The sequence below is a fragment of the Aspergillus pseudotamarii genome, assembly GCF_009193445.1.
Source record: "Aspergillus pseudotamarii strain CBS 117625 unplaced genomic scaffold BDV38scaffold_92, whole genome shotgun sequence".
NCBI lineage: Eukaryota > Fungi > Ascomycota > Eurotiomycetes > Eurotiales > Aspergillaceae > Aspergillus > Aspergillus pseudotamarii.
The window spans coordinates 1-18061 of record NW_022475106.1 but is presented as its reverse complement, the minus strand read 5'-3'; the positions used below and the strand labels follow the sequence as shown (position 1 = coordinate 18061).

At 50.0% G+C, this 18061-nt stretch overlaps 6 protein-coding genes across 6 annotated transcripts; 3 read left to right on the top strand and 3 right to left on the bottom strand.

The window, feature by feature from the left end:
- The first annotated feature begins 280 nt into the window (after positions 1–280).
- On the top strand, positions 281–3405 carry BDV38DRAFT_225178 (DNA cross-link repair protein PSO2). The gene is made up of 2 exons (XM_032052846.1): positions 281–1424; positions 1479–3405. Exons 1-2 carry the CDS (start codon positions 480–482, stop codon positions 3063–3065), a joined length of 2532 nt encoding a protein of 843 aa, XP_031908091.1. The 5' UTR covers positions 281–479; the 3' UTR covers positions 3066–3405.
- Positions 3406–3839: 434 nt separating this feature from the next.
- BDV38DRAFT_262379 (cytochrome P450) lies at positions 3840–5988 on the top strand. Its single transcript, XM_032056097.1, has 4 exons — positions 3840–3996; positions 4097–4460; positions 4588–5394; positions 5466–5988. Exons 2-4 carry the CDS (start codon positions 4159–4161, stop codon positions 5908–5910), a joined length of 1554 nt encoding a protein of 517 aa, XP_031908090.1. The 5' UTR covers positions 3840–3996; positions 4097–4158; the 3' UTR covers positions 5911–5988.
- A 906-nt stretch (positions 5989–6894) lies between these two features.
- Positions 6895–7817, top strand: BDV38DRAFT_275434 (uncharacterized protein; the record flags this gene model as incomplete). The annotated part of the gene is made up of 4 exons (XM_032058029.1): positions 6895–6985; positions 7019–7251; positions 7338–7472; positions 7512–7817. The coding sequence occupies 4 exons, from the start codon at positions 6895–6897 to the stop codon at positions 7815–7817; spliced, it is 765 nt and encodes a 254-aa protein (XP_031908089.1).
- A 102-nt stretch (positions 7818–7919) lies between these two features.
- On the bottom strand, positions 7920–9150 carry BDV38DRAFT_275433 (DUF2461 domain-containing protein; the record flags this gene model as incomplete). The annotated part of the gene is made up of 8 exons (XM_032058028.1): positions 7920–8093; positions 8148–8159; positions 8196–8288; positions 8394–8441; positions 8499–8617; positions 8648–8800; positions 8894–9051; positions 9134–9150. The coding sequence occupies 8 exons, from the start codon at positions 9148–9150 to the stop codon at positions 7920–7922; spliced, it is 774 nt and encodes a 257-aa protein (XP_031908088.1).
- Positions 9151–10162: 1012 nt separating this feature from the next.
- optB (small oligopeptide transporter, OPT family) lies at positions 10163–12558 on the bottom strand (the record flags this gene model as incomplete). Its single annotated transcript, XM_032060987.1, has 2 exons — positions 10163–10818; positions 10869–12558. The coding sequence occupies 2 exons, from the start codon at positions 12556–12558 to the stop codon at positions 10163–10165; spliced, it is 2346 nt and encodes a 781-aa protein (XP_031908087.1).
- A 1176-nt stretch (positions 12559–13734) lies between these two features.
- On the bottom strand, positions 13735–17158 carry BDV38DRAFT_275431 (uncharacterized protein; the record flags this gene model as incomplete). The annotated part of the gene is made up of 6 exons (XM_032058027.1): positions 13735–13865; positions 14813–14974; positions 15025–15576; positions 15616–15875; positions 15924–16364; positions 17136–17158. 6 exons carry the CDS (start codon positions 17156–17158, stop codon positions 13735–13737), a joined length of 1569 nt encoding a protein of 522 aa, XP_031908086.1.
- Positions 17159–18061: the final 903 nt, after the last annotated feature.

The window sequence follows — 18061 nt, the reverse complement described above, 5'->3', positions numbered from 1 at the left end:
CCAACTAGTACTTTTCATCATCCCGTGGTGTTCCACTAGTTCGATTTTCAAGATCGTAAATACGGGCTTAATACCCATTATATTATATGCTGTGCTTATTATACAGTCAATATCACAACCTGCTAATATGTCCGTCATTCCGAGTTTGCCCATCTCTATGTGTACTGAGTCCCACATACCCACACCAATCGGGTAGAATATGAGCACGTGATCTCGCGACGCGAAAATGATCGCCGCGCCGCGCCACGGCCTTTGTCTGACGTTGGTTTCTATCGTCGACATTCTTTCTGGTTTAGATCTCGAGAATCGTATACGGAGGCAGGGAATGCGATACAGGATGAATAGATAAGACATACAACGCATTAACGTCAGATTTTACATACCGGATACCATCCAGCGGCCAACAATTTGCCCCTCACCTCAATATACCTACGGCCGTCGCTTTCGATCAGAACCTGCTCTATACATAAGCATCGGACATGGCTGGATCATTCCCGAAGAAAGGCTCGACGCCATCGAAACCATCCTTCAGGTCCAAGCAACCGACCTCTGTGAAACGGAACAGCAGTCTCCTGAACTTTTTCCAGAAGGCGGACGGCCCGCCGCAAGCCACATCTCGACAGTCTCGGATCACGCAATTCGCGACGAAAGCGGACCGACCGACGGCTAGTGCGCATGGCAGTCCGTCATTGCGGCGAGACGATAGCTCGAAGAGTAACGGTAGCGGCGGGTTGTTCTTGGATGATCGGAATGGGAAGAAGTCGGCCTTGATAGACCCTAGTACGCCCCCGCGATCCCGGTCACGGACACCTGACGATATATGGGGTGAAGGTGATGGGAACCTCGTGGCCCCGAAAGAGGAGGAGGGGGACAGGTATAACGAGAATGGGTCTGCGGTTAAGAAGCGTAAGGTCGAGTCAGAGTCTGACTCTCCTCGGACGGATCAGGTGAAGGATGAGGCCTCTGCGGCAACGCCTGCTCCGGCCAAATCTCGACAGGTTAGCGGGCCGTTTATCGATGAGTCTGACAGTGAGGAGGATTTGGGAGCGTTTGGTGATTTCGGTGACGAACCAGCCGTGTTGACAAAGACCGAAGCCGTGAAGGACGCGACGGGCGCTGATAATGACCGGAAAGATGATGATCGAACTTCCGATGTCGCCGTACCATCATTGGTAAGAGAAGCCACGAGCCATTTCGAAGATAATGAACTTGCGAATTTTGACGATCTAGAAGAAAACGAGTTCGGAGGGGAAGAAGGACTCTTAGACCAGGAAAACGACGACGCAGAAGGATCCGAAGGGACGGTATTTTGTTTCGACGACTCGAACGATTCGCCAGCTCTAGAGGAGTGCGATGTGGATCCTGGCGGTGGTGTAGCAGTATGCCCAATATGCCAGATTGAGTTGGTAGGCTTGAGTGACGTTGTAAGGCGCTCTTTTGGCTTGGACTGTGTACGAGTTGTTTGCTAATAGTAGTAGGACGTGTCGGTGCATGTCAATGATTGCCTTGATGGGAAGCCTGCCACTGTCTTGCCGAAACCGAAGCCCGACACACCGGCGAAGGCACGGACGCGCGCAGAACTCGCTTCGATTGCAAGGCCACCGCAAAATGATCCATACTCCTCCGTCACATCTAAGACATCATCCGCTTTCTCGAAGCTAATGGCAGGTAACGCAGAAGATACAGCATGGACAGCGGCGGCGGCCAGCGAGGTCAAATCTAGGGGCAAGCAGGCATACCAACGAACTTGTCCATTCTACAAGATTATTCCGGGATTCTCGATTTGTGTGGATGCTTTTCGTTATGGAGCAGTCGAAGGATGCAATGCCTACTTTCTGAGCCATTACCACAGTGACCATTACATAGGCCTCTCGGCCTCTTGGCGCCATGGGCCCATCTACTGCAGCAAAGCTACTGGCAACCTAATCCGCCAACAACTCAAGGTGGACCCGCGATGGGTGGTGGATTTGGAATTCGAGAAGACTACAGAGGTCCCCAATACTGGCGTTCAAGTGACTTTGATTGAGGCCAATCACTGCCCCGGAAGCGCCATTTTTCTGTTTGAGAAGGCCATGGGGTCCGGTCCGTCCAAGAGGATTCAACGGGTTCTGCATTGTGGTGATTTCCGAGCATCTCCCACCCATGTGCAGCACGCCCTTCTTCGCCCCGAGGTAATTGACTCCATCACGGGCCAGAAACGGCAGCAAAGGATTGACGTCTGCTACTTGGATACTACTTATCTCAGTCCTAAGTACTCCTTTCCTAGTCAAATCGATGTCATCGAAGCCTGCGCGGAACTCTGTGTGAGCCTTGACCGAGGTGAGGACGATGGTCCTGCGCCGTGGCAGTCACAAAAAGCAAGTAAAGGAGGCGGGAGTATCATGAGTAAGTTTTTCAACTCTGTGACGGGGTCAGACAAGTCACAGGAGCGATCGTCTCGTCCGGAGGGGCGATTGTTGGTCGTCATTGGCACATATAGTATCGGTAAAGAGCGTGTATGTCTAGCAATTGCCCGAGCCCTGCAGAGTAAGATTTATGCTACTGCGGGCAAGCAACGAGTGTGCGCTTGTTTGGAGGATGCCGAGCTTTCTTCGTTGTTAACGGACGACCCCGTGGAGGCCCAGGTTCATATGCAGACGCTGTTCGAGATCCGCGCTGAGACGCTGGCCGACTACCTGGATTCGATGAAGCCGCACTTCACTCGTGTGGTGGGCTTCCGTCCGACAGGATGGACATACCGTCCACCCACAGAGCGGATGTTGGACAACCCACCCGTCTCGACGGTGCTACATTCTGCTCATTGGAAGACGCCCTTCACAGCGCGCGACCTAGTGCCCCAGCGCGGAAGTACGCGTGAAAGTGCCTGCTTTGGGGTGCCGTATAGCGAACATAGCTCGTTTCGGGAGCTGACGATGTTCTGTTGTGCGCTCCGGATCGGACGGGTGATCCCTACGGTAAACGTCGGTAGCCGGAAAAGTCGGGAACGAATGAAGGCATGGGTTGAGCGATGGGAGGCGGAGAAGAGGAAGAGTGGATTGTATCGGGTGGAAGGGGACCGGTGGTAGAGCGGGCTATCTATGAAGAAGTAGACTTGCACATATTCATACACCGGCAGTATCCTGTGTGGAGGGCTGGTTGGACTGGATACACCGCATATGTAAGCACACATCATGGACCAGCTAAATTTTGACCAACCATGGAGGGAGTCTTGCATTATGGCTCTTCGTCTCTGCACATAATTATTTGGGACAACGTGACGTCTCATAGAATTTAATCTATGCCTACCGACATGACATTGGTCATATCTCTACTTTAGGTTACCTCCAAATGTTGCTGAAATATGGTCGAATATGATTTGGGGTCTGACCAGACATCAAAGCGTAAAAAAAGTAAATAAGTCAATACGAGATATGTTCTATTTGCTCACAGGGACGCCACCAACTGTGTAGTTGAAAAGGCTTACAGGATGACAAGTTGGGGTGCTGTTCACCACCAATGAGAGAGCGTGTAAAGGTAAGGACATTCACACCATATTAGCTTGGCTCAAAGCTAAACGAGGTGTGCTTCACCAGTCATGGACGTGGACGCAACCAACCAAACCGTAGGTAAGCCCTGGGCGGTCGATCATGACTCGTGACTTGCAGGGGGGACATTAACCGAAAGAAGCGGGGGATCGGAGGCCAGCATCGGCTGCGTGAGAGCAGTGAGGTAACCCCAGACTTCCCGAATTCGTCTCCCGTCGGTTGGATAGCCTCGGGGAAGTCTCGTCCACACTAGTCCCATAAATATTGACCCTCAGCCATGGTCATGATGAAGATGATAGAGAGAGAGATGATATGATATTTCGACCATTGGAGTGATTCTCATTCTTACTATTCTTATTAGTATTATTCTACGTCTTCTCATTCTCTTTAAATTCACTCTTTGAATCTTGACCTTCAACAAATTTGTTCGATTGATTAAGTGATCATTCCTCTCCTAACTTACCAAAAAGAGGTTAGTAGCAACGGTCAACAGTTGATTCTCCACGATGATCCCGTCATAGTTAATTTCTGAATCCTTTCGCGCAGGCTAACGTTTCACTGCCCGTGTCTAGTTTCTTAATTGTCCTACATTATCCCGTCCTGCTGGGGGAGCAAAAAAAGGACAACAGCCGCCATGATTGCCGAGCTCCTGACGCCCACTGGCGCAGCATATGTGCTCACCGCCGCCGTATTCGTCTACTATATCCTGCCGTACCTGCAGCTATGGCGCTTACGCGATATCCCGTCGCCCGGTTTCGCCGCCTTCTCCAACCTGTGGCTGATGCTGCAGTACCGCAAGGGCAACCGCTTCGTCACCGTCGACGAAGCTCATAAAAAACATGGCAAACTCGTGCGCATTGCTCCCCGACATGTCTCCATTGCCGACGACGAGGCTATCCAGGCGATCTACGGACATGGAAATGGTTTCCTTAAGGCGTATGTTTCTTCCTCATCGTTACTGTCTTCCCCCATACTATCGACATCCCACTCTCTGCGGATAAAAGTCCCGCCAACAACAGCACAACCACATTAATTCAAATAAATCATACTAATCATAATACAGTGACTTCTACGATGCCTTCGTTTCCATCCGCCGCGGTCTCTTCAACACCCGCGACCGTGCCGAACACACCCGTAAGCGTAAGACCGTCAGCCACACCTTCTCCATGAAATCCATCGGCCAATTCGAACAATACATCCACGGCAACGCCGAGCTCTTCGTGAAACAATGGAACCGTATCGCCGACACACAAAGTAACCCCAAGACCGGCTATGCCACCATCGACGCCCTGAACTGGTTCAACTACCTCGCCTTCGACATCATCGGTGACCTCGCCTTCGGCGCCCCCTTTGGCATGCTCGAGAAGGGCCAAGACATCGCTGAAATGCGCAAGAACCCGAACGACAAGCCCAGCTACGTGCAGGCCGTCGAGGTCCTCAACCGCCGTGGTGAAGTTTCTGCTACCCTGGGTGCCTGCCCCAGCCTCATTCCCTGGGCGAAGTATATCCCCGACCGCTTCTTCAGGGATGGACTCGAGGCTGTGGAGAATCTGGCTGGTATTGCGGTTGCGCGGGTCAATGAGCGTCTTCGCCCAGAGGTTATGGCTAATAATACTCGTGTGGATTTGCTGGCTCGTCTGATGGAGGGCAAGGATTCGAATGGAAACAAGCTCGGCCGCGAGGAACTGACGGCTGAAGCGCTCACGCAGCTCATTGCCGGTTCTGATACCACGAGTAACACCTCTTGCGCCATTCTGTACTGGTGTCTGCGCACTCCTGGGGTTATTGAGAAGCTGCACAAGGTGCTGGACGAGTCTATTCCCAAGGATGTGGATGTGCCCGTTCATGCGATGGTTAAGGATATCCCCTAGTATGTTATTCTCCTCTCCTCCTTCCTTCCTTCTACTATGTATCATGGCAAAAAGCTGACCAAAGAAAAAGTCTCCAATGGGTCATCTGGGAAACAATGCGTATCCACAGCACTTCGGCAATGGGTCTCCCCCGTGAAATTCCCGCCGGTAACCCACCCGTCACCATCTCGGGCCACACCTTCTACCCGGGCGACGTCGTCTCCGTACCCACCTACACCATCCACCGCTCCAAGGAAATTTGGGGTCCCGATGCCGAGCAATTCGTCCCCGAGCGCTGGGATCCCAAGCGTCTCACCGCCCGCCAGAAGGCCGCCTTCATCCCCTTCAGTACTGGTCCCCGTGCCTGTGTCGGCCGCAATGTCGCGGAGATGGAGCTGCTCGTCATCGTTGGAACTGTCTTCCGGTTGTTTGACTTTGAAATTCAGCAGGATGGACCCATGGAGACGAGGGAGGGTTTCCTGCGGAAGCCTTTGGAACTCATGGTTGGACTGAAGAGGCGGAGTGTTGCTGTTTAGGTTTTTGGAAGGGGTGGCAAAGAAAGTTTTGGTTAGACCTTGGGTGGAACACTGAATTGGATGTAAATATGACTTTCCTATCTGGTTGTATGGTTTGAAATTGTGCGATGTTCAATGAATTTCTACTTTCGAATTCCCTGATGACTGAGGCTCATATGTATATATGATAAATGACCATCTCTGATTCTTCACTACTCTTTCTTTGCTCTTGTGGTATTAGAAGCGTTGTGTATGGATCGGATCTGCTTTCCGGCCATGACTCCATTCAATGTATATGTTATGGAGGCCTTAGGCAAGCCGATCACTTGAAGAATGTTCACACTGGCTGATGTTGTAATTCCTTGTTTGTTTTCGGGAGAGCCAAACCAGAACCATATATAAGGCAAGATAACTGAGGAATCGCATCTGTAATAGCTAAGTCCCTGTCTTCTCAGTAGACCCGAGTACTGTAATGGAGGATGCTCGCGAAGAGGAATACTCCGGGACACCGCATCACCGAATGGCTGGGAAGAGGAGAACATGATCAGAGTGTAATCAGAGATATGGGGCCAGCCAAATTCTGACTGCTGTTGCTATATCCCGGTCTCAGTAAACTAAAAATGCGTGGCCCAGACGATTGCCTCGCGATGCAGCCGAAAGAGGAAAGTAGAGTGGATCACCTAGGCTGCTCCTTAACTAGATTAAGGTAACGACCGGTTCTAGGGTATGCCTGGGACCTTTTTCCTCTGGTAGTTGACATTTACCTGGTCTTGGTTTTTACTATAGTCAAAGGTTTCTAAGGATTGTCGGTACCTTGTCGTCTACAGTTGCCCACTTCACTTCTACTCAATAGACCCACAATAACGTATATATAATCCAGCAGTGAAAGTCCAATGTGTAGATCCTCCTCTTCATACTTCTTTGATTGGACTCCGGTGTGCCAGTCATTTCGCCCCTACTGCCATCTTCCACGGATCCTCTAGTTCAGAAGAACATCTCATCACCATGAGAATTGCGCTTGTCGGTGCGGGAGCAGTAGGTCTTCGCCTCGCGACAGAGTGGTGCAAATCAGAGGCCGAGGTAATCATTCTCACTGGTACACGATAACCTTGCCTGAACAAACTCAGAGCCGAGACTCGCCTCACGGACTACTCCATCGAAGATCTGAAGATGAACCTCGACGACTGCGACGTTGTCGTCTCAACCCTCAGCGGACCCAGCGAGTTCTACATCTTCGCCCACTCGAATCTCCGAGCAGCATGCAGCGCATCGCGCAGATACAAACACCGCATTCCTTCCGAACGGAATATCAACATGGAGGATTTCCCCAATCAACCGATGTTCAGTTCCGCCAAGCATGAGGTCATTCGCCAGAAACTACGATCCCAACATGATATTAGTGGACAATGATTTGCCACGGCTGGTTCATGGAATACATCTTGCCTTAGGATAAGAACTACTTCGCGAGATTTGGACCCTCATGGGCGATGAACCATTGCACGAAGATCTTCGATATATACGGAGATGGCTTGCAAAAGGTTACTTTGGCTTCGCTTGGAGATGTAGCTCGGGCGGTTTTGGCTGTGTTGTGGAATAGTATCCATACTGGGACTGATTAACAGCCGGTTACCCACTTGGCTGGGCAGACTTTGACATACCGAGACCTTTTCGAGCTGATTAGAGCTCACGATCGAGCGTGGAAATTGAATGCAGTGACCCTTTCGGAGGTACTTGATGCGATTTGCAAAGGGCTCAAGGCGAATAATGCCGGTGTAGCTGTCCATCAGATGAGGATTCTGGGATTCACGAATGCGAATCACATCCACGATGAAAAGGCGCTAGTTTGGGGAACTGGAGTCCTCCATGGGTTGTACGCCACAAGGGTCAAGAAGCTGTTGGAGAAGGCTAACACTGGACTAAACCAATAATTCAGCCAGTGTGTGGGACTTTGGAGTTAGATATGTTTTATGTTCGGGATCGAAAGTGCAAGGCACGATGTTAGTGGCATATACTGTTTTTCCCCTCAGGACTCATGGCATGATGATATCATTGAGGAATGTAACAAACAGCAGTAAAATACTAAGGATATTGATTATCCTGTCCTGCCCGTCTTCGGCAGTGAAAACTGCATCGTCCACCGGTTTTACAACGTGATAATTTCGTAACCTCAACAGCTCGATTTTCCGATGGTCTGCACCATAGCCCTAAGCATGTTAGTGCTGACATTGGCTACGCTTTTTGGAAACTGTATATCCTACCTTCGGCTTTGTCTTCAAGGCACCCTATTTACTGGTCTCAGGAAACACCTCCAGTGCTCCTTCCACGCCGGCATTCACTTTTGGCAAAAACATATCCCTAAAATTCTCAGAACTCAGAGATTGACGCCACGCTTCAGGTCTCTCGTTAATGCTGTCACGCAGTAGCCGAATCGTCGGGGGTTTAGGAGCCCACAGCCCGCCGCCGACGTACGATGGCCCGGGGCCCAGGTGAATTTAGTAAGATACATAAGGTCTCCTTCTACCAGTGCGGGAGAACGCTGCGGAGAAATGTGACTTAAGAGTAGTAAAGGTGAGATATTAAGCACGCCGTGTGATAATGGAATTACTAACCTTGGACAGTCTCTTGTCCTTGCTAAAGCGAACATCTCGGTAGATCCGAAATATGACATCCTTGGGGGGTAGTTCAGGGATGGTAGAATCAAACGCCATGATCTTGGGTATAAGAGTCTCTATAAACACCTCCCAATCTTTCTACGCACGTTTGCATTCTTTTTGATGGTCTATTGCTGGCAGTATTGCCTTCAGTCTTGCTTTTCTGTACTTATGTTCGAACCAAGTCCGTCTATTATTGGCTCTGAGATCCACCAGGTATAGAAAAGTATTCTTATGTACCTTGTACTCTGAGTATTCAACTGCATTGAGCGAGCGTCATGTCTCGTGAGGAATGACAGTAACTACCTGCCGCTCTTTTCGTCTAGAATTACAGTTCGGTTTTCGTATTCGACATCTGAACCCATCTTCGTCACTGTCGTGCTCGATTCCTATATTATCAGAACCATTGCCCCCGTCGGCGGTATCATGAAAAGAGGACCTATCCCCATCTGCCGTATCTATTTCATCTGCAACGTTATTCTCGTTTTTGACACGAGTTGCAACACCATTGCTTTCAGTTAAGTTATGTGGGACTTGAACCGGTTGCCAAGTTGCCCATCTCGGGGCCACATCGCGAGCTCCTCCACGGTGACTTTCCAGGGGCAGTCATTAGGGCTCCAGGTATCGATTGATTCCCTCGAATGTCATGTTCCACTTCTGACTCTTTAAAGCAAAGATCAAATTTACGCCCTCCACCCAGAGACAGGACAACTGTCTATCCTGTTACCTCCTTCTGTTGTTTGAACCTTTACAGAATGATACTGTAACATATCTTCTATGAGAATGGGCACTTAGGTCTGATACCTATTTGCTTTGGATTGTATCTTATCTCGCATTCTAGATATAATAGGAAGGTAGAGTGGATTTAATGATTTATCTAGTGACGGGAAACCTTCCGACGATTTCCGGCTCAATGACGCTTACCCCCAACAGTCTCCCGGTCCAAAGTATTCAATGACCAGGATCACGAACACTCCCAGCATCGAGGACGGTAAATTCATCCGCCAAATCCATAGTTTCATAACGGTGGGTAACAACAAGAGCCGTCCATCCACAGCCAGCGAATTCCTCCGGTAATCTCTGCATAAGCCAAGGAAGTCTCCATGTCAACGTTACTACTCGCTTCATGGAGTTCCACGATCACACCGTGAGTCTGTGTACCGTACCGACTCTCGACTAGAGTTTTCTGTACAAGAACTCGGGCGAAATTGAACATCTGTTGGTGACCTGAACTCAGGGAAATCATCCACCGGATCTTCAATGCATGGGTGTATGGATGAGCCTATGCTGCTGCCGGGATTAAGGTCGATAATAAACCAGATCCCTACAATCATGCACCCGATATAACCTGGGGGACGGAAAAGAAAGCGCGCGCTTCCTGATAATACCAATAGAGTTAACTTCATTATACTTTCACATATATCAGAGCTTTACAGTGGGTATTATATATACTTAGCGGAAACTTCACGATCATGTAAACAGGTCATCGAGTACAGACATCACTCATTATAGATATCATTCATACTACATGATCCGTAGCCGGATGGCGCAGGAATAACAGGAGAAATAGATAAATACATTACGTTACTCCAACGCCTCCTCCGAGCACATCATGGACGTGATCACCATGTCGCCGGGCCAAACTTCTCCCCAGTAATTTCTACCGCTTCGCCGGCAGCATCCATGGTATTTGCCGCGATACGAGTACCCCACCATGACGGGAACTTAGTCCCAGTAAGCTGCAGGCAAAGGAAGATGACGATCGTGGATAGGGTGAGACCGACATCGAGCCCCGCAGACAGGACGTAGTTGTACTGCATCCACCAGCCGCGCCAGCGGGTGCGAATCCACTTGTTGAAGATGAAGCCAACGATGCCCCAGCTGAGGTAATTGAGGGGCGTAGCAGGGGGAATCAATCCGGCACCGGTGAAGATTAGGGGCGCGCTGAGGTAACGGATCTTGCTTCGGGGCCATATACGGGCGCCCAGATAGATGAGAACGGGCAAGGCAGCGCCAGCAAGCCAGAACCACATCAAGCCGGAGTAAAGTTGGCCGGGTGAGAACATGCGAGCGGGACCAATAACTCCCCAGATGACGGAGGCGTTAAAGAAAACGCGGCCGTTCGGACAGGTGTAGTGGTTCGGTTGATTCAGTTCACAGACACCATCGATCGAACCTAATGCCCAGTTCATGACTGCAATCTGGACGATCGACGTCCACAGGGTGGCGACCATCTGGGCGGCAAATGTAACTCGGGGCGGGATTTTCATATAGTGACCTGTACAAGGATTAGCGCTGAAGCCAGGGGCATCGAAGGTTGAAACTGACCAAGTTTCATGTCCTGGCAGAAGTATAAGCCCTGGGACATGGATATATAACCAAATGTTTTGAAAAGCATCATAGCCATTGGCTTTCCAGGTTGCATATAGCCGATCACAAACTCTGTCAAAACGTTAAGTCCTAGTTGGATGTTTGTAGCTGCCTGCACAATTCCAACAGGCAAAGTCCACACAATGGCCATGATCAAGGCGATAAAGAAAGCCCACCAACTCAGGTGAGTCGGGTATCCGAGTGACACACCCAGACCTATACCCATCATAGTCAAAAAGAGTGCACCGTACCACCACAGCGGAACGGGCTTGAAGCGAGCCATCAGACGGGCGTGGATATCGTCCTCAGTCTTGCGGAAAGTCTTGAGACGGGCCAAGACCTCCTTACCATGAAACAATATCGCATGCAGAAGGACGGCAATAACGCCAGCAAAGCTTAGGCCGTAGCACAAAGCGAATGTCGTGGACAGAAAGAGAGGCGAGTACTCTTTGTATTTGGCGGCGTCGAAGGTAAACTCTGGCGTCAGGATTCTAGACACATCGTATTCCTTTCCGAGGTTATCGTAGCTGCTGGAATCGCTAATGGGCAAGTGCTTGAACCAGTAGGCATTACTGTAGTGGAGACCAATAGTGCAGATCCAGTAAAACACCACCATACCAATAAGGGTGTTCGCGTGCGCATGCCACGGAGAGATCAGTGGACTGAAGTTAAAACCCGAGATCTGAGTCCAGTCAAAAGTGATAGGGAGTAAAGACAACCCCGTCCAGCCACCGAAGAGCTGATTGATGACAGGGCTCTGGGGCTTGATCCATGTCACCCAGGCGAAGACGCTGAGAAAGGGAGCAATATAGCCAGGGAACCAGTACCAGACGAAAGATCCGATCAAACAGTACAAAAACATGCGATATCTGCCGATTGTCCAGCCGGCAACCTTTCGTGGGTCGGGAAGAGTACGGTCGTGCAGTGCGCTAAAGATGGATGTATTGATGAGCGTTGATGGCCAAATCATGGCTGCTGGAGCGACGAGGAATCGGTGAAAGAAGCCCGCAAAGCCAAAGCCCAGCATCTGGGTACATATACACAAGAGGAGTTCGTAGCCCCATCCGAACCGTTGCTTGTAAAAGGCTCGTTGGGCGACTATGATATCGGTGGCATAGGCAGTACCACCCCCAAATGAGGCGTTGGCCATGAGAACTGCAATGGCGTGCTCCTTTTTGCTAAAAGGGCCGGGGTTCAGATTGAACTTGAGACCAAACAAACTGAAAGTCTTGTTTGGCAGCAACATTGCCCAACCTACGCCGATTGGGTAGGCCACAACCTGAACAACATACGAGGGAATCACAATGTATGGCTGGCGCAGAGAGAACAGCATGTTCATCCCAGATGCAACGGTGGCTAGGACTAGGCCAATGACCCAGGCGCGGATGGTATTGGTATGACCACCCTCGTCATAGTTTGGGACGGCTGCACGCACTTCTGGATAGGGAGAATTGTCAATGAGATCCTCAGCAGCCTCGGCTCCCGCCTTGTCGTCAATCTCGTCGGTGACATCTTCGGGCAAGTTTGGGTCCCATTGTTGCTCCTTCTTCAGTTGTTTCAGATGGGAGATGGCCGCATCCGGTGCTGCTTCATCAATGGCCGCTCCGGTGGTCACGGCCACCGTAGGTCCGGTCTCTTTCTCCTTCATTGTGGCTCGTGAGAGGGAGACGACGCCACTAGAGTGTGTTGGTATGAGAAGGTGGTCGTGCTCACACTGACCATCCAACTGAAGAAGAGGAGAAAAGCAAAGGGGGGTAAGCTCGCTGAGAGAGCGATGGGCATATGGAAGAGAAAGTGAGAGTGCTGCAGGCATTTACCCCATATATATGATACGATGGCGCTCTGCTCCTTACCAGAAGGGTGGGGAGCACTAGCTATGTCCGATGGTAGCCCGACATCTTATCGTCTATGTATGGATAAATTAATTAATAGGAAATGGAACCAGCGCTATCAATTAGATCCCAAATCCACTAGTCACTAGGCAGGTTCCGATGTAACCCCGGCTCAGAAACCAGGGTTTCCACTGCCTGAAGCTCATCTTTATAGGCATACCAATGTTGGGTAAGACAGAGAAATCGAGCGTTCATGCCAAGAGGGAACAATGCGGCTATTCTACCATGCTGACAGTCACCCGGGCAATTTCACATAGACCCCAATGTCTCGATCATGTAGATCAGCTGTGCAGAATCCCCGCGCTTCAACGACGTTTACCCTCTGGCAACAGGATGGAAGAGAATCTCCGCAGATCGGCGCTGTTTTGCTGTATCGGCTGAAGGCTGGGCGCTGATAGGCTCCCTAAGCTATTCGGTAGACATGACACTAGGGCTCCTCGACCAGCTCCCTGATCTATTGCCTCTTCGTGACTGGCCATTGACTAATTGACCTGACCACGACCGGGGTGGCGTTCCTATATGCGCCGACGAATCGCACAACCCATGCATGTTTCACCGCAATCAACGCTAGAGAGATAGAAGGCTGAATTAGGGGGTAATTGAAATTAGTCGCGAATTGCGTCGGGCGTCCGGTCCGTATCTGGGGTATTAAGCATTGGATTTCTCGCGCTAATTCAGTGGAGGGAGGTGGGGGCCAATCTACAATCAATTGTAGCCTATGAATGGCCTGCATGCGATACCGATAGGAGGAATGGGTTGATACGAGATACAAGACCCCGGCGCTCCCACCCGCACAAGCTTGTTCCTGATAAGCAATGGAACACACAACCACAAACCCAACACAAAGGTTTTACGGTCTTATCACACCCAGAGAGACATCATTTGATCACAGCATCCATGGAAATGTCTGCGTGACCTGCCTCGGGGCCTCCCTAGCGTCGTTTAGACAATATACTAGGCGGGGCCCATACGAAGCGAGGTTGAGGATATCGCGAGGCCTCGGTTAACCCGGGAACAGGACGGCAAATCATCGGAGGTTTTGATGCGATAACCCTAACCGCTTCTGAAAGTTAACTCCGTCTTAGCTTCGACTTGGCGGGCTTGATAAGGCCCATGCAACAGGATGGAGCCAATTGCCTTCTCGAAGCCCCCAGGAGTTAGGACACTGCTTCAACCCCAACTGCGGGAGCGATAGAGCGATGTAACGTGCCCAAAATTGGCACCTTTCTCGATACACCCCATCTCCTTCCTATTCTGGGGCCTTGATTCATGAATGGTGGTTGAAATTTCCCATCGAAACTTATGGTAGAGATCGTACGCCGTATTTGTCCAAGTTCGGCCGTTGTTCACAATATCGCCACAACAACCATTATCCCAAATTGGGATTACCACAGCTGCTTAGTAGATAACATCATCGCCGACTAGATTTGGTGGCTTGAACACCCGCACGGACTCGATGTGAGGTAGCACGCTGCCATAATCTTGATTTTTGGCCTAGATTTCTGTATTTGGCAGGTGCGAAGATGGAACAATGTTCTAGCGCGGAAGATACTGAGACGTGGGATCAACGGCCACATTCGGCTATGATGCAGCTAGTGACCTCAAAGTATATGCCCGCACTAGGACTTATTCGCACCTTTATCGTCAGAGCGTCCTATGAGACTGTTCCACTATATTAGCAAGGCCACATGGCGAATGGATACCGTCGGATGCCGGGTTTGAATCACCCCAGGAAGCCATGTCTTTCCCACATTCCTTTGTTATTGTTATGCGAATGGCAGGTGAGTTATGATTGCCACATTCGATTGTGATTGGGTGTGAGCATGGCATCATCCAAAGCATAAGGCGTGATCAGTCAACATCTTGGACTGAGTTTGTCGCGTTTACCAAAGCACCTGCAACTCTCCTGTGACGGTGTCTATGTTAGTCTCACACTACTATTCAGTCTACGTCGCTGGCGCCGACCAGGAGACTATTAGCGCTAGATAGCAGCTCCTAGTGATGACCAACCTGAGCCATACGGCTCAGTCGGAGGGAAGAGTCCGTCATCGCCCAAGGCCCATTCGAAATCAGCCAGAAACTGGTCATCAAAAAGCACAGGCTCTTGGCGTTCCATCAGGCCAATCGGTGCGTTTACCACCGCACCGGTGCTATCCCGATTGGAATCAATTCCTATGCCGATGATAAGCTTCGCCATGAGGGGTAAGATGAAAGAAACATACCCTCCGGCACATTTCCCTGGGAGGGGACCCCTGACCGACATTGGGGGTCATACTCTTCCCGCCACCACCATACTGCATCCACCACTGGACTCAGCATCAATCGGCTGCGGATTCGAAGCGTTGGGAAATCACTCCCGTCGGGCTTGCGAAAGGCCCTTGTACTATTCCATAGTTGGTTCAATACAATAACCGTTTTTGCTGCAGCATCATTGTTCTGGACGGACATCCGTTTAAGAAGATTAATTGCAATAAAAAAGCGTGATCGGGCCCTCTCCAGATCTAGCCCAGGTAATGAGAGGCCTTTGAGTATGCGCAATAGGGCTACTGAGGCGAGGAGCAGCGCAAAGTACAGCTCCAGAGGAGCTATTGCAAGATTCAGGGGTGGCCGGCCGAAATCTTGAACTGACTCGATAACCGAACAGGCGGTACATAAAAGACGTTGAACACAGCCCGTCGAGGACAACGTCTGATTTTTGAAAAAGTGCAACATTTGAATGCTCAGACGAGAAATAGTGGTTTGGATCCGATCATGCGCTAGATGGCAATGAGCCTCTCCCGAACTAATGAATGGGGATCAAAGATTGGCATTACCTTGACGTATCTGTACCTCCAAATCTGTGACCTGGTTCTCAAATGTGCGTAACAGAATATCTAAAGCTCTCTCTTGCTCTAGGGACATTGTTCGTACCCCGATCTCGAGAACCGCCGCGCTACAACGGGCAACCAACTCCTGACATTTCCTCTCCATAACGAGTGACGGCGAGAGCTTCTGAACATCCACTTCACGTTGTCCAAAGTCCTGTTCTAGTTCCATGAAAGAGCGAGGCGGGTGTCCCTTTATAGTGCAAGCACTGGCATCTCTTAGCACCTCACAAGCAGGGTGGTGGTTTGCACCTTACCGTTGGTACACAATCACACAGCGTGCCCAAAGCTCTGATCGCCGCACCAGTTCTGCCTCGGATGGGGCAGGAATTCTTTTCTTAGTGAACTCGTGGCTAGACATGGGAATATGAAGCCCGTTCTGCATGGCAATATGCAGCATACTGCCACTTAACGGAAAGGTTAACTCGGGCCTTGTATTATCCTTCGGCATTGGCCATGTGAGGACGAGCAGCAAGGCCTGGATTATATGCCATGGGGCCGATGTCGATGCAAGTGAAAGTAAAGCCATCTCTGTGATGCTTCGTGCAAGCGCGGTGAGCAATGTCGGATTTTTCGGGTACGTCCTGCATGCGACCCCGATGACAGCCCAAAATAGAAAGGGGCATTGTGCATAGTATGCATTCGGGGTGGTTAATGGGTCCAGTACGGGGAGGAACTGGGCATATTGCTCAAAGAACCTGGATTCTCTTAGCTCGTACAGCAACATCTGTAGTCAATTGGGCTCGTACAGTTGGAATATCTCGTCTATTTCCCCCCCAGTGACTTCAATATCATTTAACGTACGCGGCACTGTTGGAGCCGAAGCCCGCTCCCCAGGCGCATATTCCACTCGTGGTAGGGGCGGCCCTAGGGAGAGAGAAGGCACCGTTGGTTCAGCATAGGAAGCCGGGGGTGATTGTGACTGAGGCGTTAGGTGTAGGCCAACTTCATTCCCCGTGGAATGCACACCCATTTCCGCTGCAGCTGTCAGCATGGCGATAGGGGAGGACGAAGGGAGAACGCTCTGCGATGACCTCAATCTCTTGCGCAACTCATCTGTCTCCTGTTCGAGTTCTGAAAGTCGCCTTTTTCAATCAGTCATTCTATAAACGTCTGGTAGAAAGCAAACCCATTCGTTCACTCACTGGCGTTTGTGCTCTCTCCGGAATGGGTCTGAGATAATGCACTCTGCTTTCATCTTGACACACCTGGTGCATGGCCGATCAGGGTTGAGGTAGGCATCGCATCGGGCCTGAAGACGCTAAGATTAGTGCAAAGTCCGTTGTTATAGTCATTCAGATGACTTCACGGTGCAAAAGCAAAATGGAGAGCATATTACGGGATGGCTCGCCTTTTGCTGCCTGCACTCCGTGCAAGCTTTCTTGCTCCGTTTCGATGACCTTTCGACGCATTGCGACGTTAGTGGGTGGCATCGTGAGTAGACCGTTGAGCATCAGTTGATTACTTACGCCATATTATCTTGATCATCCATTTTATGGAAATGGCCATCTACGCTTTAAGCGTGGAAAACTGACAATGTAGTATTTGGGGAGATGAATGTTGAAGACACAACGGTGAAAGACTGTTAGAGTTGAGGGAAAAAGTACGGAGATAGGGCCATAATCTCCGCGAGATTACTTGGATCGACCAAATCCAGCATAACAGAGTTACAGACTATATGAGTCTGAGAATACATTAGTCTAGTATGAAAAATTCTCATTCATTATACACATATCAAAATATATGCACACATGCATAGAAGATGCATTAGCTTGTAAAGTTTGGAAACCAAAACTGTATCCACGTAGGAACAGAACAGAGTATAGTAGTACAGGATCGACAGAAATACGTGTGCCAGATGTCTCAGCGGCTACCTAAGCTACTTGGTGCCTCAGGCCATTGTTGTCATTCGCTAATCACCTGCCTCTCTTCTAAAATAAATTGTTTTTATTTAAAATTATGGTTCGTTTAATCTGATGATTGCGATGCTAATAGCAGGTAGTCATAGAATCGTGGTCTGAGATGACCTGCTATTTCAGGAATCCCGGTACCGGCCTGCCATGGCGGGTTTTGCCGACACTACGGGTGGTTCCAGTTTCTGGTCCCGGCTTGTCTTTGTTTCTCGCCATGGGGACCAACCTTCGTTAAGCGGACACGTCTGCTGTTAATTTTTGCTGAAGGGATCTTGTGAAAGATTCATGGATTTTCCAAGTGGGGTTCTGTTACTGCGTCAGTCCACCATAATCTTGGTGTTTTGTGCAATAGTATGTTTCGAGTGCCTCGGTGTATGTATATTTCTCTACCGTAATTGCCAAATACGTGTCGCTCCATGCCCAGGGTATAAGTTGTTTTTGTCACAGTGTAGAAAGAAAACAGGCAAATAAAAAAAAAAAAA

Excerpts from the sequence above, each read along its gene's own strand:
- BDV38DRAFT_225178 (XM_032052846.1), top strand. The coding sequence starts at position 480 with ATGGCTGGATCATTCCCGAAGAAAGGCTCGACGCCATCGAAACCATCC. Across the intron at positions 1,425-1,478 it reads TGGTAGGCTTGAGTGACGTT|GACGTGTCGGTGCATGTCAA; the intron begins GTAAGGCGCTCT and ends TAATAGTAGTAG.
- BDV38DRAFT_262379 (XM_032056097.1), top strand. The coding sequence starts at position 4,159 with ATGATTGCCGAGCTCCTGACGCCCACTGGCGCAGCATATGTGCTCACC. Across the intron at positions 4,461-4,587 it reads GGAAATGGTTTCCTTAAGGC|TGACTTCTACGATGCCTTCG; the intron begins GTATGTTTCTTC and ends ATCATAATACAG. Across the intron at positions 5,395-5,465 it reads ATGGTTAAGGATATCCCCTA|TCTCCAATGGGTCATCTGGG; the intron begins GTATGTTATTCT and ends CCAAAGAAAAAG.